The sequence below is a fragment of the Echinops telfairi genome, unplaced genomic scaffold (assembly GCF_000313985.2).
Source record: "Echinops telfairi isolate 266 unplaced genomic scaffold, ASM31398v2 ScPeMD7_4225;HRSCAF=4972, whole genome shotgun sequence".
NCBI lineage: Eukaryota > Metazoa > Chordata > Mammalia > Afrosoricida > Tenrecidae > Echinops > Echinops telfairi.
In genome coordinates this window covers 3,890,302-3,916,551 of record NW_022108124.1, presented here as the reverse complement: position 1 = coordinate 3,916,551, position 26,250 = coordinate 3,890,302, and the positions used below count along the sequence as shown (strand labels likewise).

The 26,250-nt window shown below is 42.3% G+C and overlaps 1 protein-coding gene across 7 annotated transcripts in view; it reads right to left on the bottom strand.

Moving 5' to 3' along the window:
• Positions 1 to 26,250, bottom strand: part of PEX5L (peroxisomal biogenesis factor 5 like) — a 290,701-nt gene that overhangs the window by 86,442 nt on the left and 178,009 nt on the right. For 4 of the 7 annotated variants that reach the window (XM_045295110.1, XM_045295111.1, XM_045295105.1 and 1 more), the window contains 4 exons: positions 25,538 to 25,649; positions 13,629 to 13,823; positions 8,876 to 9,002; positions 6,973 to 7,069 (listed from right to left, as the gene is read on the bottom strand). In XM_045295110.1, the coding sequence (XP_045151045.1) occupies positions 6,973 to 7,069; positions 8,876 to 9,002; positions 13,629 to 13,823; positions 25,538 to 25,649 (531 nt within the window). The remainder of the gene's footprint in view (positions 1 to 6,972; positions 7,070 to 8,875; positions 9,003 to 13,628; positions 13,824 to 25,537; positions 25,650 to 26,250) is intronic. The other 3 variants (XM_045295107.1, XM_045295106.1, XM_045295109.1) reach the window with 1 other exon arrangement.

The window sequence follows — 26,250 nt, the reverse complement described above, 5'->3', positions numbered from 1 at the left end:
TTCCATTTTCCGCACGCATATGAGGTGACCGGAAATACCATGGCTTGGGTCAGGTGCCATTTAGTCTTCAAAGTAACATCTTTGCTGTCCGACTTTAAAGAAGCCCTATGCGGCAGACAGAGTCACCCAATGCAATGTATCCTTTGATCTCACTCTCTTTTATTTCTCCAAACATATAAGGAGATTTTAATATATTGAGAGCTACTCTAAACATTAAATTGTTTGAAATTACATTGCTGAACACCAAAGGTGACTCAAGTAGAATGATGTCATCAATCTCCTTTCCTCCTCCCACCCCAGGAGGCTGATTCAGTTTAGAGTCTACCTTACACGGTATGACCTCCACTGATTGATTACACTGGATTCCATGATGGAAAGTGATTGCATTACACTTGATTCCATTATGGCAGGTAACCTGATGGTTAAAAAACAAGAACAAAACTACATGATAGTTTCTTGATCTTAAAGTTGTGAACTATAAATACGCTGTATAGAATAAACTATAAAATACACTGTATATAATAAACTTATTATCCTGGGGGAAATGTCTAGTGTATATTGCAGAGAAGAGAGGAAATCTCTTCTGTCACAAAGAAGTCTCTTAAAGCCAGGCCTGGAGATGACCAATCTAGGACTTAGATCGGGGTGAAAGTACCCCTGTTCTCCCAAGCAACAAGCCTCTAGTATAACTCAGAACGTGGTGAACTGCTAGCAGAGATCTCCTTTCATCAAAAACTAGCTATGAGACCGAGGGCCACTTATGTTTTCCTGATGGCAATAAGAATGATTGAATTATTGAACTATTGAATTGTATGATATGTAAATTACATGCCAATAAAACTGTTGGGGAGGGGGAGAGTTGCATCTGGTCTCGGGGGTTCTAAAAAGGAAGCTCAAATTCCTTCCAAGTATCCTTGTTTTCCATGAACAAAGCACAGCTCTTCTTCAGATGAAGGTCTGGTATGGATACAAGGCATACCCCAACTCACTGCCATTGAGTTGCTTCTGACTCATGGTGACCCTGTAGGGCAGAGTTGAAATGCTGACTTCATTTCATTTCCAGAAATCTTTCTGGAGCAGACTGCCACATCTTGTTGGCTGCCTCAGCTTTCTGAGTGGTTGGTGGGTTCGAACCATGACCTTTTGACTAGCAGCCAAGGGCTTAGCCACCGTTCCACTCCGCCTCCTGCAATACCTACCTGCTTAAACCAAACCCACTGCCATTGAGCTGATTCCAACTCACAGCAACCCCGAAAGGAGTAAACGTGCTCCTTAGGGTTTCCTAGAGTGTTCATCTTAATGGAAACAGCCTCTTCTTTCTCTGCTGGTGGGTTTGAACTGCCAACCTTGCCATTTGCAGCCCAATGCTTAGCCCACAGTGCCACCAGAGCTCCCTAAATAGCATAAAAAGTCAAACTCACTGTAATTGAGTCAATGCTGATTTATAGCTACCCTGTCGGGCAGGTAGACCTGCTCCTGTGGGATTCCAAGTCTATAAGTTAAAGTAAATAAATGAACTAGCTCGTATGTCACAAAAGAATTCAAGTCCGTTCATCTTTCCTTTTCTTCCTTTTCTAACCATTCTGACCGGGGGTTAGGTGTGATCGGTAAGGAATCTGGAGGGTTTTAAAGGCTGTGGCGCTCCTCTCCCATTGCTCGCTTTCATTTTATATGATTATTCTTTTCTTTTCATTTGTAGCACATAACACATACAAAGAAAAACACTATGTGTCCTTGCATAGCCCATCACATCAAAATAGTCGTAGTTTCCCAGGGAACCCCTTGGGTGTGTGGTTCTTTCTTCTTTTTTCTTTTCTTACTCACCTTCCTTCCTTACCACCTTCTCCCTCTCCCTCCATCCCCCCACCTCTCCATCATACTCCCCAAAATCTCTTCCTTTGGTGTGAAATCCATTGTTCCCATTAAAATAATAGTGTCATGAGATATGTAGCTTTATAAGATTGACTAACATTGCTGAGCATAATGTCCTCTGATGTTGTCCATGTCATGAGGCATTTGACAGACTCGTCATTGTTTTAGAAGGAGGTATAATATTTCATTGGATGGATGGACCAGAGTTTCGTTTTATCCATTCCTCCACAGACAGGGTTTTTGATTGTTTCCATCTTTTTGTTATTATAGAAATTGCTGCAGTGATGTAGGGTGCATATATCTGTTTGTATGTGTCCTTCATCTCCTTAGGGTATAGATAACAGGCGTCTAAGGTATTTGTATTTGCACTTTTTAAAGAAGGACCATGATATTTTTTATAGTGGTTATACAATTCTGCAATCCCACCAATATTGTATGAACATTCAAATCTACACTTTCCAGAATTTACTATTTTCTGTTTTTCAGGTGCTATCTCATTGTTGTTTTAATTTATATTTCTTATTTAATAGCTTGACTGATGCTTCCATGGAGCATTGACTGTGGATCCAAGCAAGATTCTTGACAACCTCGATCTTTTCTCTTTTTCATGATGCCACCTCTTGGTCCAATTGTGATGATACTTTTTTCTTTACATTAAATTGTAATCCATATATATAGTCTGAGAAACCTTAAATAGGGTTGCTATGAATTGGAATCGATTTGATGGCAATTTGTTTAAAAACTGAAAATTTACCTTCTTTATGTCCCCCAAACACATATGCACTGCCAATTATGACTCACATAGCCTCTCCAGGGCAGTATAGAAATGATCCCATTGGGTTTTGGATGCTGTAAATTTTTATGGAAACAGACAATCTCAACTTTGTCTTGTGGGTTTGAAGTGCCATGGCCAGCTTTTCCATTAGCCGACCCATACTTAATCCATGGAGTCACCAGGGTTTATTTTACCTACATAAAGGGTCATACAGTGGTGCAATGGTTAGGCTGCTAACAGAAATCCACCAGCCACTCTGTGGGAGAAAATACTTGGAAATGCATTCCCATAAAGATTACAGCCTAGAAAATCCTATAAGGCAGTTCGACTTTTCATAAAGCATAGTTGAGTTAGAATTAACTAGATGGCACACAGCAATGTGGTGTTGCACTGTGCAGTAGACACAACAGTCTTTTACTACCAATAGATCAACTGTCTTGCTTCTCCAGCTGACTGACCTGGCTATTTTAGATATATTGAACCTTGAATTGGTGAAAATTTCCCAATTTGATCATAGGCTGGAATAAAAAAAAAAAAGAAATGATAAATTTCATGAGATCAGGTAAATCTTGATAAATGAACAACCAGTGCTTTAGAAAAAACAAACAATTAAATTATGGGGTAAATGCTTTATACATCATTGGTCATCCTCTAAAAGAGTCCTTAAGATTCTAGACAGCCATCTCTAATAGCACACTTTTACCTATGTTTTGGAAGACAATATTGAGACTCTCATGAATTTCCCAAAGCACATCATGTTTGCTTAAAATCAGGCACTTAGTTGAGTAATCGGCAGGACAGTGTGTGGGAAGAAATCAGACAACCAGCAGGAGCGCAGCAGTCATTGGAATAATCAGATCAATGCAGTGGGTCTCCATGGCAACCCAGGACCGCAGCTGATCATCCTCCCCTCGCTCGCACACAATAGCCCACCTGAAACATGTTATTGTGCGCTACATCAAATTGTTGCAAAAATTCCAGTTTACAAAACATTACAGGTTACTTAACCTGATTCTAAAACTCCCACAAATTTATAAAGAAATGCTTCTCTAGTAAGTACTATAAATTTGCTTTTGAACAGATACTTTTGGAATGAGCAACAGGGAAGAAAACTCACTTTCATGCTAAATTTACAATTCAGGGAACTGCAGAGGTATGTGTTTAGGAAGTTTGTTGACTTGTTCCTCTCAGTAGAGTTCAGTGGTAATGTCCATCCCTCTCTTGTAGAGGACAAGTTGTAAATCAAGGTGGTGCTATTGGTGGCCTAGAGAGATGTCTAGATATCTTTGAACTCTGATGGCATTGTTGGTAAGTGTTGGGTTGGAAACCAGAAGGTAAGCAGTTCAAACCCACCAGCCACTCCTTCAGGAAAAACCTTGAGGTTATTTGCTTCCATACAGGTTTATAGCCTTGGATCCCCTATGAATCCGAACTGATTTAATGACAATGGTTTGGGTTCTACTTCTTCACTGTTGGTGTCTTGTATTGTGATGAATTATATGAGCTCCAATAAATTGATTAATAAAAAAAAAAGTATAAAGTGTATTCGCTAGTTACAAAAAAAAAAAAAAAAGAAAGTGGTGAAGAAAGCTGATAGAGTCTGGCTATCAAAAGATACAGTGTCTAGGGTCTTAAAGACTTGAAGGTGAACAAGCGGCCATCTAGCTCAGAGGCAACAAAGCCCACATGGAAGAAGCATACCAGCCTGTGTGATCACGAGGTGCCAAAGGGATCAGTTATCAGGCATCAAAGAACAAAAAAATCATATCATTGTGTGCTCACCTCCCCAATACAATCACTGAAGACAAATGGGTGCATAAGCAAATGTGGTGAAGAAAGCTGATGGTGCCCGGCTATCAAAAGATATAGCGTCTGGGGTCTTAAAGGCTTGAAGGTAAACAAGCAGCCATCTAGCTCAGAAGCAACAAAGCCCACATGGAAGAAGCACACCTGCCTGTGTGATCATAAGGTTTCGAAGGGATGAGGTATCAGGCATCAAAGAACAAAAAATCATATCATTGTGAATGAGGGGGAGTGTGGAGTGGAGACCCAAAGCCCATCTATAGGCAACTGGACATCCCCTTACAGAAGGGTTAGGGGGAGGAGATGAGCCAGTCAGGGTGCAGTGTAACAACGATGAAACATACAGCTCTCCTCTAGTTCCTAAATGCTTCCTCCCCCTGTACTATCATGATCCCAATTCTACCTTACAAATCCAGCTAGACCAGAGCATGTACACTGTACAGATAGGAACTGGAAACACAGAGAATCCAGGACAGATGATCCCTTCAGGACCAGTGGTGAGAGTGACAATACCGGGAGGGTGGAGGGAGGGTGGGGTAGAAAGGGGGAACAGATTACAAGAATCTACATATAACCCCCTCCCTGGGGGATGGACAACAGAAAAGTGGGGAAGGGAGACGTCTGACAGTGTAAGATATGACAAAATAATAATTGATAAATTATCAAGGGTTCAAGAGGAGGGGGGAGCGGGGAGGGAGGGGATAAATTGAGAAGCTGATTCCAGGGGCTTATGTGGAGAGCAAATGTTTTGAGAATGATGAGGGTAACGAATGTACAAATGTCCTTTATACAATTGATGTATGTATGGATTGTGATAAGATTTGTATGAGCCCCCAATAAAATGATTAAGAAAAATGTAGTCTTTCTTTAGCTGGGCTGTAAACTCCCTATGTTTACAGTTTTTGTTTTTATACTCATTTTATTCATAGGTAATCTTCAAAATATGGGGTAGTTGTATACCGTCTAGAGTAACCAGTTTAACAAGACATAAATTTGATTAGATAAAGTTTAGTTTGGATCCTTCCACAGTCACAGATGGATTGATAGGGTGGCTGCAACAAGGGGCTCAAACATAAGAACAATTGTGAGGCTGGCACAGGACCGGGCAGTGTTCTGTTCTGTTGTACAAAGGGTAGCTATGAATTGGAGCTGACTCACAGCACCTAACATCTACGACCTAGTCACAGACCACATCCATAAACCTCTGGCAATTTCAAGATTGTGTTATTCCTAAATTAAAAATAATTAATGACTTACTTAGCAAAATGTTCTGCAAGTATATGAAAAGAAGTAAACATATTACAGTATTAAAGTATCTTCTTTTTTTCCTATAAGCACATTCTCATTTAGTGTAATATGGACATACCGATGTATAATAATCAATGGGACATGAAGAGTTTTGGCAAACAGTTACCTTGATGATTTGCATGATTTGTGTGGGGAGTACAGCAGGTAGAAGTGTAACTTGAAAAATAATTTATCTAAAACTCGAGTGTAAAATAAATCATCATGTGGATACCCCTTGTGAAACACCAGGAATATATAGACACACAAAATTCCATAAATCGTTGCCCTAAATTATATTTGCTGTATGGAGAATAAATATAATGTACAATATACTATTTAATGTATGTGATTATAAATTAAAAATGAATTCTTGATGTAGAATATAAATATACACACAAAAGCCCACTGCCACTGGGTCAATGCCAACTCATAGGGACCTTGTAGGATGGGGTAGAACTGCCTGGCGAGTTTCTGAGGCTGTAACTGGACGCTCACTTCTGACAAGACCTTCACGATTTTAGATCAAGTCTTTACCCTTAGAAAGTATTCTTGGGAATAAAAAAATGGAGACAGACTTTCTTTCTCCTTGAAACAGTCTTAACTAAATGAGATCACTGGTTACCGACAGGCCATTTTCCCCATAGTTGAGAGTCTGACTTGGCTGACACGATTTTAAATGAGGAAAATAATATTTCATAAGGTTATTTGAGTGTTAGCTGTAAGCTATGAAAAGCACGGAGTAAAATGACACTTAGTGGGCACTCGTAAACAGCAGTTCTTATTATCATTACAACTAATAGTATACTGATCTATTCCTCAGCATCCAGGTTATTGTAATGTGACAGTCAGGTTCCCTATGTGTAGTACCTTTTCCCACAGGGCATAGATGTGAATGAACACTCAAGACGTAATTGGCTCTTCTTTGTGTTCTGTTACAAAAACAGTGCTAATGCTGGCGTGGAACAGATCATGTATTGCAAGATAACGGAACAGTGAACGGCAGGACAAGGAAAAGTGCTAAGTGCACCGTGAATTCCTTAACACGTTTTCCAGCCAAATGTATAGACATCATCAGCTATTTTAAACATCGAGCTAGAGACTGTGTAAGAGAACGCATGAAATAGAAAACATAGGAAAACATATTCCAAAGCTTTCGTGCACAATGTAAAGCAAATGACTTGCGACAGGTATTGCTTATTTAGGAGAGGAGCTCATTGAAGAGTTCGTCGTGTTACCTGTGCTGGAGTCACTGGTTCCAACCCCGAAGTCGACTCTGAGTTGAGGGCGCTTTTGCCACCACTGAGCTCGGGCTGCGAGCGATGCTCTGAGGACCTGGGAGGGCACGGGAAGTGAAATGTCACAAGAAGGTGTGAGCACAAGAGAGTCTGATAACTGCTCCCCACTAGGAAGCCTTGAACACACCGGTATAACTGAGGGGCCAGCTTTCTTCACGAGCGTCCCTTAGTTTTCCTTAATATTTGCATGATCTGGCATGAGATGATGACACAGGCATAAAAGGTTATCTGTGAAACTGGAAACAGCTAATTTTAGTATCACCCGTGTGATATGACATGGACTATACACATGCATCGGGACACCAATTGAAATGCTTCAACGAGCTGGTGTAGTTTGTCATTGGGGATAGCCCTCTTGAATTTTTGTTATATGTTTTTCAGTAAATGAAACCCAGGATTAATGAGCCTATGGAAACAGCAAGTAGAATAAGTGGAAGAGTGTGGGGTGGGGGTGGGGATAGTGGAGAGATTATGTCAAAGAGTTCAAGAAGAAAGCAAATATTTAGAAACTGATTGTAGTAGTAATTGTATAATTCTGCTTGTATAAAACAGTTTTTTTGGGGAAAAAAAGCTATATCCTCCCCCAAAAAGGATTTCAGATTTCAATATGTATTACAACTTAATATAAAGAAAACAAATATCCTCACAACTGGACCAATAAACAACATTGTGATTAACAAAGACAATATTAAAATTGTCAAAAATTTTTCTCTTGCTTGGATCCACAATCAATGCTCATGGAAGCAGCAGTCAAGAAATCAAAAGGCACATTGCATTGGGCAAATCTGCTGCACAAGTCCTCTTCCAAGTATTGAAAAGCAAGGATGCGATTTTGAGGACTAGGGTGCAGTTGCTCTACGACATGGTCTTTTCAATTGCCTCAGAAGCGTGGAAAAGCTGGACATTGAATAAAGAAGACAAAGTTGAATCAATGCATTTGAATTTTGGTGCTGGCATAGAACACTGAAAGTATTATAGACGTGCCAAAAGAACAAACAACTCTGTCTTGGAAGAAGCCAGGATAGTGAGACTGCATCTCATGTACTTTGAACATGTAGGAGGGGTTGGTCCTTGAGAAAAGGACCCCATGCTCGGTAAAGTAGAGGGGCAGAGAAAGAGAAGAGTCCCTGCAAGATGGATTGATACAGTGGCTGCAGTGATGGTTTTGAACGATTGTGAAGGTGATGTGAGACCTGGGGTCAATGTTTCTTTCTGTTGTATGCAGGGACGCTATGAGTGGGAACCGACTTGTGGTACCTAACAGCACACATACCATCAACACACACATGCACCCACTTTTATTGATAGCTCAGTTACGTATTCAGAATATGTTACATATTCAGTTCCATATTCGACAATCATCATGTTGAATCTTGAGCCTTCCCAAATTTTTATTGTCTAAATTTTTAGCAATTCAGATGAACTAATTTACCATTTGTAGAAGCCACCTTGAAATCTTTGGGTGTTGGAAATGTTAACTGGCGTGGCTGTTAACCCTAAGGTTGGGAGGCTGAAGTTTGCTCAGAGGCAAAGAAAGCACAGTGTTTAACTTAAAAAAAACCCCACACAACAAAAACCAAAAACGTAACAAAACTTAAGAACTGAAAAAAAATCAGCCACTGCAAGCCTTATAGAATCCAATTTCCTCTGACCCACACTGGGCCACCGTTAGTTGACATCAACTCTTCCATGATGATTACCTCTGCTATAGAAGGGGTCATACATGACGCCAGGCATCTGAACTGACTGACCGTACTCATCAGCTATCTCAGGACATAAAGGGAAAAATCCAGAAACGAAGCTGAGACATCAATGGATATTGTGTCACGTCACAATGGCTCACCATAAGAGCTCTTTGGATCCAGTTCTTGAAGAGCAGGACTTTCTCTCGGCCATGGGAAGTGCCTTGCTATTCTGGTCTCTGTGAAACTTAACATCGTCCCATTTTTCCAGTTGTGTTTGAATGTCTACTAAGGACAGAGGAATGGGGGTGGGGGAGAAAAGCACGAGGTGGGGAGAGAAGATGGGAAATTGGTTAAGATTAAAAAGTTCTGTAAGCTGAATTGACTCAGCAGAGCTACCAATAGGTTCATTTCCTTCCAGCGCCCATGCAGAAGACCTTCAACTTGATACAATCATGGGGTCAGCACAAGCCAACTGGTGGGAACCCCATCCTGGCAATATTCCTCCAGATGCCTTAAAGAGCTGAAGGAGAGTGTAAAACTTGATGGCTAATTTTTACTTGAAGGTTAGAAACTATATCTAAAAACCGTTCCCCACGCCCACCCCTTGGGCCCCAAGTACCGAGCCTAGTATAGAGCCTTCATTCTGTGGATTGAGCTGAAATGGGCTTGACCCCCTTTTCTGAGAATTATACAGAGCATTTGTTTGATTTTTGTGGCTAGTGACACATCCTACACACCCTGCATGCCTCATAGACTTTGAGAAATGTCGTCTGTCTTCATGAATCCACCTGCAGACGATTTGTAAGACGGGGGTGGGGGGAAGAGGGACAACTTCTTTGGGAAAGATTTTTGGTGGTCTTGTTTTGGTGGCTTCAAAGAGCAGATCTCTATCAATAAATCTATCACGATCTTGCTAGTTTATGAGTGTCTGTCATTTCCTTCGCAAGACGTTTACTAGCGCCGTGAACATGTCATTTGCCAGGAGTCATCCCTTAAAGCGGGGTAAGAGGGGCAGCATTTTCTCAAGCCTTCCCACAGAACGACTCTCTCTGATTCAAGACCAACCTTTGCAAGGTCTCGTGAAAATGAATGAAACACGTGCTGCTGAAAATAAAAAGTAAACCCTATTAAGACACTTTGGCTTGCTGTCCACAGTCAAGGCGATCAGATCATTTTACATGACTTTCCTTCCATTCTGAATCCTGAGCATAAATAAAGCCAGGGGTCCTGGGGCAGAGAGGGCTTACTGAGGTCTGTCCCATCATCCTCCTGAGAAGGAGGAGGATGGTTTGAAACATGTTCGGCATCCTTCTACAAAGAAATCCTACACAAAACGGAGGTGGGAGGAAACGGGAACATTTTCATAGCTTAATTTCTCACCCAAGGAAAGAATTGATAATGGGGATAGAGAGAAAGGAGACAATGAAGAAAGCCAAGAAAATGCTAAAACATTTCTCTCTCCCTGACTTCTTAAAAGATAAGTAACTTGGGTTCTCTCTCAGTAGCAAGAACAGTGGTGTGAGGTGACCAACCCACTTGAACAACCGTTGGTTCCACTTCCTTTGATTTTCATTTATAAAAGAGAGGCTCGGTGTCAATATCCTCTGAAGTCCTTTTAAACTGTTTAAAGACTTCTTCATAGGATAGCTGTGTAAAAGCAGAAACATGGCATTTTCTCTTTTGTTTCTACTGCAGTAGTGTGTTAGATTGCAATGCATTCAATGGTTTTTAAAAAAATCAAATGTATAGGTTGGACAATGGAATAAATCTCATCCTAGTGAGGAAATAGTAGAGATCATTATAAAGCTTTCATACAGAGAAATAGCAGGGGGTAGAGGATAATGTGCCTGCAACTAGTTAATTTTCCTTTCGCTGCAATTTATCTCTGGATGGTGGTCATCTATAGCGATGGTTACAATACCCACTCATAGTCTTTTTACTGCAAATCTCCATTTCCTGTTCAACTCTTTTTCCTGATTACTAGTTCTATATATTTAAATCTATTGGACATCTCCACATAGAAGGAACAGACAAAGAAAAACAACCCATTGCTGTTGACCAAGTAGAACTACTCTACAGGATTTTTAAGACTAACTGTGGAAGCCGACTGCTACATAGCTTTCCTGTGGAGTGGCTGGTGGATTCAAATGATCAAGATTTTGGTTATCAGCAGATGTTTACCCACCAAGCCACCAGGACCCCTTAGATGGCCCACAGGCCCTTAAAATAGGGAACTCTATACTCTTCATCCGGGCTCCCTCCTTCCTCTCTTCTATCCCTCATCATAGAGCTTTCCATATGCTATTTGTCTCCCTTGCTTACCGACACACATCCATCCACTCAACTCCTCTACGTCCTACTGTACTATTTTTGTGGTCTGTGTCTCCTTCACCATCCTTTCTGCCACCATCCCTTCTGTCTGTGTTATTTTCCCCTTCCTCCGTCCCATTCTCCAGACATCAACGATGATAGAGTTGTTTTTTCTCTTTCCTTTTCTGAAATCAAATCTACTTGTGTAGTTCCTTTAGAATAATCATAATAGAAACATCTACTCCTTGGTGTCAAAGCTTTCAACATCTCCCCCAGCCCAAATCTTAAGGGCATGACAGTCACAGTTACCATTGTCTGATCCCTCTCGAATGGGTCAGACTTATTTATCACCACTCCACCAGTCTTGAATACTATTGCAATACCTGTATTTTCTTGAAAAGACATCTCTCTGCGTGCATCTGCTTATTTGCTTCTCAATCTCTCCTCTATTCCAAGCGGATGTTCTGTCCTGTCCTTCCCACCCTTCTCAAGATCCACTTCTTCTCTTCTGCCAAATTCCTGTTAATCCCTCAAAATGTGGGTCCCAGAGTACCTCCTAGAAAATACCTTCTCTATCTATCTTCCAGGTTAGGTCAGGAGCGCTAGGAATGTGTTCCTGGAGCACCTGACTCTTAAATGTAATATAGAATACATATTTTACCACAATCATTTAATAACTTCTCTATCTCCTCATTACAGACTTGCTTGGGGACAGAAAGCTTATATCACGTATCTTTGCACTTCCAACATATAACATGTACCTGGAATTCAGTAAATAATCAGAGAAATGTTTAATTCATGACAATCTGACATGCATATCGCAGTGCTAATACGTTTCACATATATATATCTCATTCAATCATCTTATGGATTAGCCATAATGCACTCATTTTATGAACACACACACACACAAACAGACACAGACATGGACACACATACACACACAAATTATTTTAAAGATATTGTGAGGATTTAGTAAGTCATGTGGTCCAGTCCCTGGACACGGTAAACCAACAATAAATGACAATAAATTATCATAGTAGCAGATGTATTTCCAAATATGTTACATGCTACTGTTTAGATTAGACCTTGTGTTGGAGTTCTTTTACTTATGTTCCCTCTACCCCACCCTAAGATAGACAGTTCCTAGAGGACGGAGGCAATGCCTTATTTTAATTTTTAAACCTAGTGTTTGGCTTGGTGTCTGCCTTCTATCTAAAACTCTATACATGGGTTTGTGAGTGGATTAATCAACACTGGGTTGTCAAAGTTGAGCTTTCATTCCAAGCAGAAAAGAACTTGTGCCTCAGGAATCAGATAAGGAACTGGACTACCAATCGAATCACCTCCGTGAACTACTACCTCCTTGGTCAGGAGACCAGATGAAATCGACGGGGTCCAGCCACTATTACTGGATGTTTTCATTCAGTAGATAATACCAGGACATTGAACAAATGGAGGATGAAAAAGTGGAACTGAATTTCGAATTCTTATTGGTCCTAATTCTGACACATTAGTAGGTCCAGGACAGAATGGAAGGAAAATGTAGAGCAGAACTCAAATTCCATAAAAAGTCCAGCCCTACTGAGCTAAAAGAAACCAGAGGCACTCCCAAGACTATTGTCGTAAGACAGCCTTTGATCGTGTGATAAGAGTTGTACGAGCCCCTAATAAAATGATTAAAAAAAATACCCTCACAACCACTACTTATTTAGTCAATGAAACATAACAAAAATAAATAGGTAGCCTTTGATCATGGAATTGAGGCTATCTCTGTGAGTCACCGTGGTGCCAAATAATTGGTTGGCTTGCAAGATAAACAATATTACCTATGAGTAGTGTATTTCCTTAAACAATGAACTAGATGAGACCATTTACACAAAAATGGGAAAGAAGGGAGTGGAAGAGAAGGTGGGTCAGTGGAAACAGCACAAATAGAAGGGAAATAATGACAACGCTGACATGTAAAAATGATAACCAATGACATGGAACACTTTGTATAAAATTATTAAGGGAGAACTTAATCCATTGTGCAAGCTCTCCCCTAAGACACAGTAAGATATTATTTTAAAAATTCCTGCTGGAAACTGCTGTACCAGATACATCTGAGCTGAAGGAATCTGGGAACAACTTTTACGCCGTGGACAAACCTATCTCAGGAAGTCATCTTTAGACCAAACAACAATTTGAGCTCATTGAATAAAAAAGTTTGCCTTGACGGTCGCGTTTTCTTGAATAGTTATATGATATTAAGTGGACAGCAGCAATTCTGAGACACAGAGAAGAACATTAAGGGGCAGAGAGAGTCGGTTAACTGGGGAAACAGAGCAGGCAGACATAGTGGGAGTGCTGATAACACTGGCTAAATATTGCATGTAAACATTGTTGAAGAGCTATATGTTTTGCTTCATCTATTTTCATTTCAAAAGAAGAACCTGCACCAAAATCAATTTCCCAAATAGAATGAATCTTTTCCACTCCTTTCCCCATTGTCTTAATATCACTTAGGGACCTGCCTTGTTGTAGCAACAGACAGCTGGGAAACTTCTGCTTTCCAGCAGGACCAGATAAAGCAGCAGTAGACAAGTGCTCCTGTCTTACCTAAATCTAAGGATGACGTCTCGGGGACTCTGAGAGGCTGGCCTCTCTGCTCAGCATCTGCACTGATGAGGTCAGAGCCACCAGCCTTTTTCTTGAGGGATGAGGTTTTTGACGAGGCCTCTGGCTTCTTGGCTTTGGTTTGAGTTTGAGAGACTGGCTCACTCAGGTCCAGGAGATCCAAGCCTGTGGTCAATACTGTCAGAGATGGGAGAGGTTACTGCTCTGAAATCATAACAAAAATACCTTTGTTATGGGTAGAGAAGCAATTATATATTTTTCAATATAGGCTAGAGACATCAAATTAAATTAGCTTACCATGAGTATATACACATGGCCTGGATTTAGCTTTTTTATTCTTCTTCTTCATGTTTTCCTTTATTTGCTAAGGTGCAAATCAATAAGATGGAACTTTGATCAGCCATGAAGTGATGAAGTGGTGAAATGATAATGCTAAGAGAGTGTCTGGGTACAGACACTCAAACCCAAACTCACTGCCATTGAGTTGACAGAGATTTACAGTGACCCTTTAGGACGATAGAACTGCTCCTGTGTGTTTCTGAGACTGTCACTCTCTACGGGATAGAAAGCCCTGTCTTTCTCTAGCAGAGCGGCTGGCAGTTTCAGACGGATGACTTTATGTATGGCAGCCCTGTGGATAACCACTATTGCACCAGGGCTCTGGTTCAGATGGTGCTCACTTGTTATTGTGGGTTTCTTTAGAGAGAAGGTTTATTTTAAATCGCAGTTTTTCCAAGAAAGAATCTATCTATACTATATTCAGAAATAGACTTGCAAAACTATTATAAATAAGATTTGGTGAGGTGTCCTGGTGTCTTTCTGTTTTAATTTTAAACTTCTAATGTACACAGGGTATAAAGATGTGCTGTTGATCTTCTTTTATTTAATTAAGTAATTTAATCAGAAAATAACCTGCTGTTTGGGCTCACACGGGAGAGGTATCTAATAATCCATAGCTGATGAATAGGTATACATGTTAATACCTTGGCTGCTTAATATGCAAATTTCAATTTCAATGTAACACACCATAAAACTGGAGCCCTAGGTTGATTAGATTGTATTAAATACTGTAATAAAGGAAGAAACAGTACTTTGTTCAAAAACAAACTAGGCAAACGAGAGTTTCAAAGGCAGGCTTTGCAAATCTTTCCTCTTTCTCTCAGCAGTGCACAAGTTTTTGACTAGCTCTTTGTGAGAAACAGAAGCCTCAAATTAAAGGTGCTTTCTCCAGCCTTCTCTCTTCCCCAGCTTGGGGAGAAGTTGCCTTCTGATCAGGCATGGCAGCTTTCTGGCCGATAGTCTTTTCTCCCAATCAGCTTACAAAAGCCACAGAGGTGATGCCGATGCCTTACTGCACAGCATCCTTACTACTGGCCTTCACCACCCCTCCTCGTTGGCTCTCAGCTTTTGTTCCTGGTGGGGAATGGAGATTTGCTTCAGGGGGTTCTGCCCTTGCACCCAAGGCAAGGTCAGAGCTCCATAAAGCTCACCACTGGGATTTCTGGAGTATCGAGGAGCCCTGCTAGCATAGTGGTTAAGCACTGGGATGCTAACTGCAAGGTCACTAGCTGCTCTGAGGGAGAGAGACCAGGCTTTCCACTCTAGTCGAGAGTGACAGTCTTGGAAATGCACAAAGGCAGTTCTACCCTGTCCTATAGGGTCGCTGTGCATCAGCATTGACTTGATGGCAGTGAGTTTGGTTTGGGTACTGCCCTGGTGGCACAGTGGCTGGCTACTCTCTATGCTATTAACTGCAAGGTCAGCAGTTCAAAACCACCAGCTACTCCGCAGGAGAAAGACGGGGCTTTCTACTCTCAGAAACAGTTAAAGCCACAAGAACAGTTCTACCCTGTCCTGTAGGATGGCGAAGAGTCAGGACTGGCTTGGTCGCAGTGACTTTGCTTTTTGGTTTTGCTCTCATATGCTGAGTACCGTGAGGGAGCCTCAAATAGGGCCCTGCTTCCCTCGTGAAAATCTTGTTTTCGGATTACAATCACAAATCGTGGTGGTGAAGGCGCGAATGGTGGGGAAGTGGAAAAACCAGGCTCCCACACTGCTTAGTTGTGTGATTTGGGGTAAAATTCTTGATTTCTCTGAGTTTCAGTTTCCTTATCTGCAAAATAGGGAACTCATAGTCAATCTACTTCCAAAAGGTCACACCCCTGTAAACCCCAGGAGGGGGTGGTGTTCCACTCTGCATGCATGGGGCCCATGCGTCTGAATGGCAACTGGTTTGGTTGGGCTTTGCTTTTTATTAGTTGTGGTTTTTGGATTCACTTACATGATGTGTGTACAGGGCCAGGCACATAATAGGTATGAAATGAGTGCTATTTATAGCCCTGGGTGGCCAATTTTTGAGAGTTTTCTTTTTTCCTTTTTGTCGACCTCACATTTTTCTTGTCTCCTTTCTATTTTAGGCAGGACCCAGATCCACACACTGACAGAAAGAGGAAGCCCCACTGGGAATAAAATGGGGCCTGAGACAGGCTTTGGTCTACCGAGGATCCTGGGAAGGCACGTATCATGAAGTGGCGGACAGTGTCGGCTTCTCTCATCTGACTCTTCCTGAGGCGCTGGGAGCCTCTTTCCCATGTTGAGATGGTTGGAGATAGGAGGAGTGTTTTTCGGCCAGGAAGTACTTGAGCGGGAGGGAAAAGAACTAGCTTTCAGACCTAAGCTGTCCAGTTTTCCGTCTAAACCTCAAGCATGGCAGATGGCCAAGATAGGGTAGCATGCCACCCTCCCCACCCCAAATCCATGGAACACTTCAGCAGAAATTTCCAGGTCACTGGCAGAGACTCTGGGCCCCGTGTGATAGCCTTATAATAGAAGGAAGTGGCTGAAGGTCTCTGATTGCCTCCTCTCTCTCTCTCTCTCTCTCTCTCTCTCTCTCTCTCTCTCTTTTTCCCAACTGTACAATTAGGAATTAGTCACTTGCTCCTGGACTTCTTTTTGCAGTAAATTACATAGACACGGTCCTCTTTCTTTATAGGAAATGCATTTGTTACAGAATAATAACTGGTAACGTAATTCTGTATCTGTGTCTGACCATTCAGAACAAATGCATGTCTAAAAAGTGTGAATTCTGAATGCAAGCTTGGCTCGGCGCTGTTTTTCTCCCCCTCCGAAGTGTTCTCGGCGTCTCCTGGGTTTGCTCTCAGCTCTCGAGCCCTTTGTTCTTTGCCCAGAAAATGTGGAGCCAACACTGGGGGCACACAAAAGGCCTTGCTGGTTGCCCAGTTGGTAAAGGGGGGCGGTGTGAGGTCAAAGGACAAGCTTTGAAGCAGAGAGAGTCCCCATGGGCCTCATTTTCAAAAACACTGAAGGATGGGTGGGTGGGTAGGTGGGCTACAGACTTTCACCCTCTGGAAGGTGACGGTTCCTGGTTTTCTCGCATTGGGCGTGTTCATTGGTTAAGATTGAAAAGACACAGCTCACAGCACCCTATGAGCTTCTAAGACAGCATGCCTTGGGATGGATGGACGAGGCTGGGGAGTCTCTCAACATAATTTTACAGATTTTTCATAGGCACAGGAAAGCTTGAGGTCTAGTATCCGTGTCTGTAAATCAATCAATACCAAGTATGACCCTTCTTACAAACCTTTTGCCACCAACTCAAACCTGACTCCTGGTGACCCCGGGTGCTACAGAATAGAACTATTCCATAGGGGGTTTCTCGACTGTAATCTTTGCAGAAGCAGATTGTCAGGCTAACTTCCCAGGCCTTTTCTTCCTCTCAATAGTAGCCGTGAACGCCTGTGCCTGTGTGCAAAGCCCTCAGCCTAGCTTCTGGTGATCATCTTTTCATGTATATACTGCCTGTCCTGCTGGGACGCTCTGTCACCACTCACAGCCTCCTGGGCTGTATGGTTCCACAGTCCACAGGAGTCAGACCCTCCCCCCCCCCTTCTGCTGCAACAGGGTCTATATGTGCCCACATGGGTCATGTGCCACCTTGTCCTCTCATCCTCATTTCAACTCAGCTAACCCTTTTAGTGTGGTGATGTTATTTAGTCATTGTTCATGAAGTAAGGCACACAGAACAGTGTTGAAAAGTCCTGGGTCAAATCCTAACCCACGCATGTACTAGCTGTGCTGGGCATGCTACCTGGCTGCTTCGAGTTTTAGTATTCATCTGCGTAACATAAGGCTAAGGCTCTACTTCATGGACCGAAACATTAAATGAAGTGCGTTGTCTAAAGCTCTTTGAACCATATCAGAAGCTTTACAGTAATTCAAATACATGTTTATTAGGACCAGGAGACTGTCCTGAAAACCCTAAGACTTCAAGTACACTAGACATATGAGGTTAGAAGTAATTGTAAATATGATCCACTGAACGTATTTAATACAGAAAGTGCGTAGAGAATCACTATGAATTACAATGACCTTAACAACAATGGGCTTGCTTGTTTGGGTTTAAAGTGTTGATGAGTAGTTTCTTGTTTAATCCTCCTAACAGCTCTGTGAAATAGATGCTGGAATTGTGCATATAAGAAAACTGAAGATTGAGAATATTAAGTAACTCTCCCAAAGTCGGAGCTGGCCTGAAAAACACAATAATGACTCTTTGAATACAGCTATATCCTACTGCCTGCGATCTGTGAGAATGTTACATCACTAGAAAGAGTTTGTAGGTATGCTTGAATGAGGCCTTTGAGAGGGCAAGATGGTGGCGAGTGATCCTGGTGGGTTAACCTCGTCACAATGGTCCTTGTACGATGGAGGCAGGTAGACCAGCGTCAGAAAAGGAGATGAGAGGTTGCAGGGAAACATGTAGGGGTTGCGGTGTGATGGAGATTTCGTGATTCGAACATGCCAGAGCCATGGTAGTGTAGTGGTTATGTGTTGGGTCTTGATCCGCATGATTGGCAGTTCCAAACCACCAGCCTCGAGAGAAAGATGAGGCTTTCTACTCTTGTAAACAGCTACAGTCTTTGACCCCTCAGGGGTGTCGCTATGAGCCAGCACCGACTTGACAGCAGTAAGTTTGGTTGGTTCCTACTATCTAGATCCACAGTATCAAAAGTGGAGGAATGAGCCAGGAGCCAAGGAATGCAGGCAGTCTCCAGAAGCCGGAAAAGGCCAGGAAGTGCGCTCTTCCCAAAGCTTCCAGAAGGAATGCAGTCCTGCTGACACCCTGAGCTCAGGACTTCTGACTCATAGAACTGCAAGATTTGCATTGTTTGAAGGCCCTGTTTCTCATGACGGAATCCTGGTGGCATAGTGGGTTATGCATTGGGCTGCTAACTGCATGGTCAGTAGTTCAAACACACCAGCAGTTCTGTTGGAGAAAGAGGAGACGTTCTACTCCCCATAAAGGTTACAGTCTGGGAAACACACAGAGCAGGTCTACTCTGTCATACAGAGTTTCTATGAGTCAGAATCATCTCTGTGGCAGTGAGCTTTCAGTTTGAAAGATTGTCATAGCTGCAACCGCATATTTATCCAACTGTGACCACGCAAACTCAAACACAGCCACTGGTCATTACCACTTCTCTCCAAACTCTATCTGAACCTGAGGCAGTGCATTGACCCTAATGACCCGGCTGTCCAATCTTTTGTTGAGCCATTTGGGGAGTCCGAGATTTAAATCCATCTAGAAACTTCATTTTGGGGCAGATGGGAGAGAAGGAAGGAATTAAAACAGCTTGGTTTTAATTCCTTTAGGTGTAATTTCTTAAGGATGAAAGAGAATACTTTACCTAACTATGTGCTTCTGGTTAATATAAAAAATACCTGAGTGACGATCACAGCCTATTGAACTGGAAGGGCCTCCCTGGGCGTTGTTGGGGAAACTAGAGTTTGTCACCCTGGGAGGTGAGACTGCTTAAAACATTAGGCTAAGATAGGACCTATTATAAAGTCCCGATGGACTCAAAAATAGTGAGGATGGCCCAGGCCCAGCTAGTGCCTTGTTGTACGAAAGGCCACTAGGAGTTGGAACCAACTTGATGGCACCTAATACCAACCACGACAATGAAGTCCGGAGCTCTGATGGTGCACAGATTTAGCATTTGGCTGCTACCAAAAGGTCAGTGGTTCGAACTCAGCAGCAGCTCTGGGGAGAAAGCTGCGCCAGTCTGCTTCTATAACGATTACAGCTGTGGGAACTCTATGGGGCAGTTCTACTCTATCTTACAAAGTTACTTCGAATTGCATGGCAGTAGGTATTGTGAAGCCCCTGTTTTGATCCTTTGACAAGTATAAAGCTAGCAATACCAATTTAGTAGTGAAATGATGGGTCTCAGAGTTTTGGGGAGTTTCTCCAAAGCAATATATCTACGTGGGATGGGCAGAGAGGGCAGATCAAGGACTAGCTTTAACTGTTCTGTTTTGCATACTTCTCTAGTGTTCCAGAAAACATAACTGGCATTCTCTAATACAGTGGTTACAAACCCAAACCCTCTAGGTAGGACTTTGCCACTGAAGCCAAAGAAATTGAACTAAAATAAAAAAATTAAGCAGCCTTTCCTTTTCCCTGGTTTATGTAATTAAGGTTGCTGTCTATCTACTAGGGCCACTTCTAAATCTTCTTTCAAGAACTATTAGGCAGGAAGCTGTTAAGTTTCATAAAATGCATTTTGTAAATATTACATTACTTTTGCACTTGTGATATTTTGTTTGGTGTCAAGATGGTGAACTTTGTTAAGGGCAACTAGATCCAGGAGTAAGAATAATTTGTTTTTGAGGAAGCTTTTTTTTCTGTAGCAATTCTTCAACTAGTGGTCCAGGTTTATGGAGAAAATGCTATCAGATGATATAGCCTAATAGACGTAAGGCAAGGGGCCCATTTTCCTTGCTCTTTGGAAGAATTTTGTCTTGTATTTTGAAACATATTAGACTTTCTTAGGAGATAATAGAGCAACAGGTTCTCATTTCTATTCTCATACTAAGTGTGTGTCTTATAAAATGACTCACACTTACAAATATGTACTGCTGAATTCTTTTTAGAGTCTTTGATATATACATATATAAAATATATATATGTAAAATATTCATTTAGTTAGCAAGTTTAAATCAGCTATGTTCTAAATCATTTTGGTTGAGTTACTACTACTAGGGATATAATTTGAGAAGGCCAACAGAATTTGCTTTTTACCAGGATTTAAAACAAATTAAAGAGAATGTGTGATGTTAATGGCAAAAGATGGAAACCACCTTTATTAGATCATGTTGAACATATCATCAGTGGGTAATGAGAAAGTCGTCGTAAAGCCAAAATAAGAACAAAGTAGAAAGTATAAGTTTAAACACTGGGGAAAAATATACATATGAATACATAATTTAGGAGCCCTGGTAGTGTGATGGATTACACTTTGGGCTCCTAACCGCAAGTTCAGCAGTTCGAAACCACCAGCTGCTCCTCAGGAGAAAGATGAGGCTTTCTACTCGCATAAAGAGCTGCAGTCTTAGAAACCCACAAGAACAGTTCTACTCTGTCCTTTAAGGTCGCTAGGAGTCAGAATTGACTTGCTAGCCAGGAGCTTGTTTTTGTCTTTTGGTATATAGAATTTGGAACGTCTCTAGGTGGTGCTGATGCTTTGTGATCAACAATTAACCCAAAGAGTTCAAACCCACTGAGCAGTGCCACAAACAGGGACTGGTGAGCTCTGTTTATGGGAAAACGATAGACAAGAAAGCCCGATGGAGATCTTGTATTCTGCAGTGTGGTTACAGAGTAAAGTCAGCGGGAATCCAATGTCCAAGCAACAGGCTTGGGGCTTCCCTCTTGGAATGAAGCAGAAGATTCATGTAAGCAGATTTACCTGCTCTTTTAAGCAGAAGGGAGTGGTGGTGGAATAAGTTGACTGACTCTTGCCAAAGGAATTTCTTATGTATGAACTGTATTTTTTAGAGATTTAAATATATATCATGTCTTGCCTTGGGATACATAACATACTACCAAATAAGAGTTTTCCTTCAGGATAAAAACCTGGGTAATCCAGATGCACTGACCGCCAAGGGTGAGAACAGAGAAGCCTCCGAGCCACCATGTAATGAGCCCTCTCTGTTACGCTGGAGGACATTCTGTCTGCAGTGGGGTCACAAGCAATTGCACTTCTTTTGATCCCCCTGCCCCTCAATATTCCACAGGTTTCTCTTTTATGTGTTTGAAGAATACAGAGAAAAAGTAGCCTTTGAGAGGAATCTTTCCCCCTCAGGATGGCTAAGTCCTGAGGATGCCCTGAGGCAGTCACTCCTAAGTGACTTAGCTTCGGCATCAGTGAGAACTGGAAAGTGCAGACAGTTGGGAATGAAGATCCTAGGGTCTCCATCCTTTAAGCTTCTCCCTAGAGCAGTGGGGACTTCTCAGTGTCATTGATTCTCATGGACCCACCAGGAGCCTAATTTGTCTGTCAATAGAGAAACAAAGTTTCTCTGTGTTTTTCTGGGGGTCAAAGTGGTGAGCTCTGGTGATACAGATCAGAGGGTGTGTGGGTCTCACCAGATGGCATTTGAACTTGTTTAACTTTTCGTCTAAACTTTACCAAGTACAATTTTATTTGCTTGATTACTTGATGCGATAGCTTGAATATGATGTTGGTTGCTTGGATATAGCTTGGATATATGTTGGTTGCTTGGATATAGATTGGATATATGTTGGTTGCTTGGATATGATGTTAAACAAATTACTAAGTTTGAAAGAAAAATGTTGGGAATATTGTTTCTCACCTGATCGCTAACAGTGATGGTAATTTCAGCTAGAGTTTACCTTGTGATTAGCACTGATAGCGATGACATCATTTAACTTTCTCAAGTAACCTAGGCGATATGTTGTTGTTGTAGTTAGGTGTTGTCGAGTCGCTTTTCATTCATAGAGACTACGTACAACAGAACAAAACACCGCCTGGTCCTGCGTCATCATGAACACGGTTCTTCTGTTTGAACCTATTTGCTGTAACGAGTCCACTTCAGTTCATTCCCACTCCACGTGCGCAGACTAGAACTGCCGCATCGGGCTCAAAAAGCTGTGACCTTTTGGGAAGAGATCACCAGGCCTGTCTTCCATGCCTCTCTGGATGGCTACAAGCCACATTAGTGGTTGTCATGGGTTGAACTGTGTCCATCTCAAATGTGTGTCAACCTGGCTGGGCCATGAGTTATGCAAAGATGGAATATTGGCATGTATGCGATGACCCTCCACGTTGAGCTGATGTGATAACTAATAAGGGGAGTAAGGGTGGGATGAACACTCGTCGTCTCTGTCTCAGCCCTGATCTGATGGAAGGGGCGTTTCTTGTAGCACATGGCCTGCAACACCTTTTATTTGACATGAGATAAAAGGAGAGAGAAGTGAGCATCAAGAGAGGGATCTACTACGACCAAGGAAGAACTGCTGGATGTGGAGTGTGTCCAGGCCCTGTGACGCTACTAGATCCAGGGGAACCCTGATGGTGAGGCACATGGACATGGTCTAAGGGTGTTGAAAACAGAATCTAATCTGCTGTGTCAATTCTCACCTAACATAGAAAAAAACCATCATTTGAAAAGATTCTTTATAGGAAACCAGACTACTGGATGAATTGAGAGTGAAAGAACTTATGGATCTTGCAACTGCCCCATGAAGTCATCTTTAAACTAAGTAATAATTTGACTCACTGAATAAAGGTTTGCCTTGATCATTACACCTTCAAAGAATTATCTATAAAGATGAAATTGACAACAAAATAAACTCACAGCCATCGAGTACGTTCTGACCCACAGCAACCCAACCCTACAGGACAGAGTAGAACTGACCCTGTGGGTTTCTGAGATTGTGAATCTTTATGGGAGTAGAAAGCTCCATCTTTCTCCTGTGGAGCGGCTGGTGATTTTGAACTGTCCACCTTGAGGTTAGCAGCTCAGTGTAACCTACTACCCCACCAGGGTGCCTCAAATAGGCAACAACAGCTCTACATACAGAAAACTTCCACTCCTAAACGGAGAGAATAGATGTGTTTGAAGTATGGTGTTTTTGTTTTAGCTGCATTAGATAACTAAAGCAGTCAACAAGAGCTTCATCTTTTGCACCACCCAGAGATTCCTTTAAGGAGCCCTTGTAGGGTAGTGGTTACACCTTGGGCTGCTAACCTCAAGGTCAACAGTTCCAAACCACCAGCCAGCTCCACGGGAGAAAGACTGGATTTTCTCCTTCTGTAGAGTCACAGTCTTGAAGACTCCCAGGGGAAATTCTACCCTGTCCTACTGGGTCGCTATGAGTCAGAATGGATTCGATGGCAGTGAGTTTGGTGTTTGGAGGGACTCCTGTCTGAGATACTGATCTTCCTGTTGTTTGATATGTAAGGAAACTGAGGCTTAAACAGGTTGTCCAGGGACACAGAGCTGATCAGTGGCCGAGCTGGGGAATGGCCTCCTGAAAATTGACCCCGGAGCTTATAGATGACACTCACGCACAGTGTCTCTACCACGTGTTAGTCAGTCTCATAGTTGTAATTTTTAGCATTTTTGAAAACTGAAAAAAAAGATGGCCTTTTCATTCTCCTATAATTTTCTTCACTTACAAGTATAGTGAAGAGCCAGCTGAGGCCACAGTGGCGAAATGAAGTAAATTTAATGAGGCAGTATGTGATCATTCTCTTCTTTCTTTTCTGTGAAACACCGTCCTACACACCCAGGAAAGCCCTCTCCTTTGACTGATGACGTCAGATTTTCATTCTGACTTGACCGACGTAAAAGGTGGCTTCTGAGACGGGTAAGCTTCAGTGGCATTAGATGGGTATTTATTGAGTGCCTGTAGGTGTCAGGCACTGAGCCGGATGATTTACGACTTGCCCATGCTTAATTCAAGAGTGTGCAAATATATTATTGTAAGAGGGGGCAAGTTACACATTTGCAAGACTGAACATGAACCTGGCCTTACCCTCAACCCTAGGTGTTGGGGAAGGGGCTTGGTGCAGCATTCGGCTAAGTTTTGGGCTGCTAACTGAAAGGACAGTGGTTCAAACCACAACAGCCGTCCCCTCAGAGAAAGATGAAGCATCGGGCTTAAAGCCTCAGAAATCCCACAGGGGAGTTCTCCTCTGCCCTCTAGGGTGGCTATGACTTGGAATCTAATCCAGGCCGGTGAGCAGGGAGGTTGGTTGGGTTGGTTTCAAGGTCAGGGAGTGAGGGGCTGAGTGGCTGGAGGTAGTTGCGGTTCAGTGGTAGGCTCTTAGTGTTCTATGTGAGAGGCCTCGATTTGATTCCTGGTCATTCGACCTCATTACAGCCACCAATCATCTGTCAGTGAAGGCGTTAATGTTACTATGATGCTGAACCAGTTTCATCTAGATTAAGGTGAAGTAGGAAGAAAGGTCTGGTGATCATGCTGCAAAAAAAAAAAATCAGTCCATGTGACAACCCTATGGGTCACAATGGCCTATGGATCTCTGTGTTTGGAGTTGCCATGAGTCAGGGGCAGACTTTGTGACAGCTACCCATGACAAAGGGTCTCAGACATTTCAGTTAACCATGCTAATCTACTTTGAAAGGATTGTTCACATTTTTATGTAACTGCATGCTTGTTCACGCCAAAACAGTTCCAGAAATAACCTGGCTACCTGCAAGAACTTCAAACTCCTAACTCTGAAAGAGACGCATGGTACCCAGTTGTCAATGATATGTGACTTGAGAAGTGCAGAAGGAAGTATGCGAATAATGCCTCCAAAGATGAGACAGTGCTAATCGTGGTAGATTCTCATCCAAGAAAACAGCCTCGCTCAGACTCACTGCAGCTTTCTAGCTGATGAACCGGGCTGCATCTGTCCTTGCTGGAAAGTTCCTGATGACCAGTTTCATCTGGTGGCAAACGGGATTCCCCACTGAAAATGCACGGTGGGACACACATGGAAATCTTACTAGCATGAACGTTCGTTGACTCGAGGAACAGTTAGAAGGGAAAGAATTACCGGCTGTGTTGGATGTTACTGGCCTCGCTATTGCCTCCGATTTGGTTTCACAGAGAAAGTCATCGATGGAGGGACTCAGGAGGGGTCTGCTTTCCTGTTGCTCGTTCACCAGCTGAGGACAAATGAACACAGGTGTCAAAGGCCTTTTGTTACACTGCAGAATCAGATGAATTAAAATGCAGCCTTGCAACAAAAGAAGAAGAGCATACACTTTTTTTTTAAAGGGGGAAAAATTAAATGAACATTAGGGTGTGGGGCAAGAAAGAAAAGAAACCAAATGGAACAAAAATATGGGGAATGAGCCTTTTAGCACTATCCACAAGGTTGGATGCAGCCAGCTTCCGTTTCAAAGCTCAAGCTTTCGCTTCCCCCATGACTACAGGTGTCTTAGAATTAGGCTCTACTGTCAGTATATGTGGGAAAAGGCACCTATTGAGTCCTCGTTGCTGGGAGGCTGTCCCACACCTACTTGGACATAAAGCTCTGACTGAGACGGGAACAGTGGCTTCGCATTTCTGAGCTGACATGCTTTAGTCTGCACTGGCCCGGCAGTGCCATGTGCACACAGATCGGTCTAGGCATATGAATAAACACTGTCCGGATCTCCCTCCTAAAAAGCTCAATGGACTACAGATGCGCAATCTGAACATTTCCTTGTAATAATGTTGTACTGCGTGACAAATATTATCTTGGGAGAATAGAAACGTTTAGGG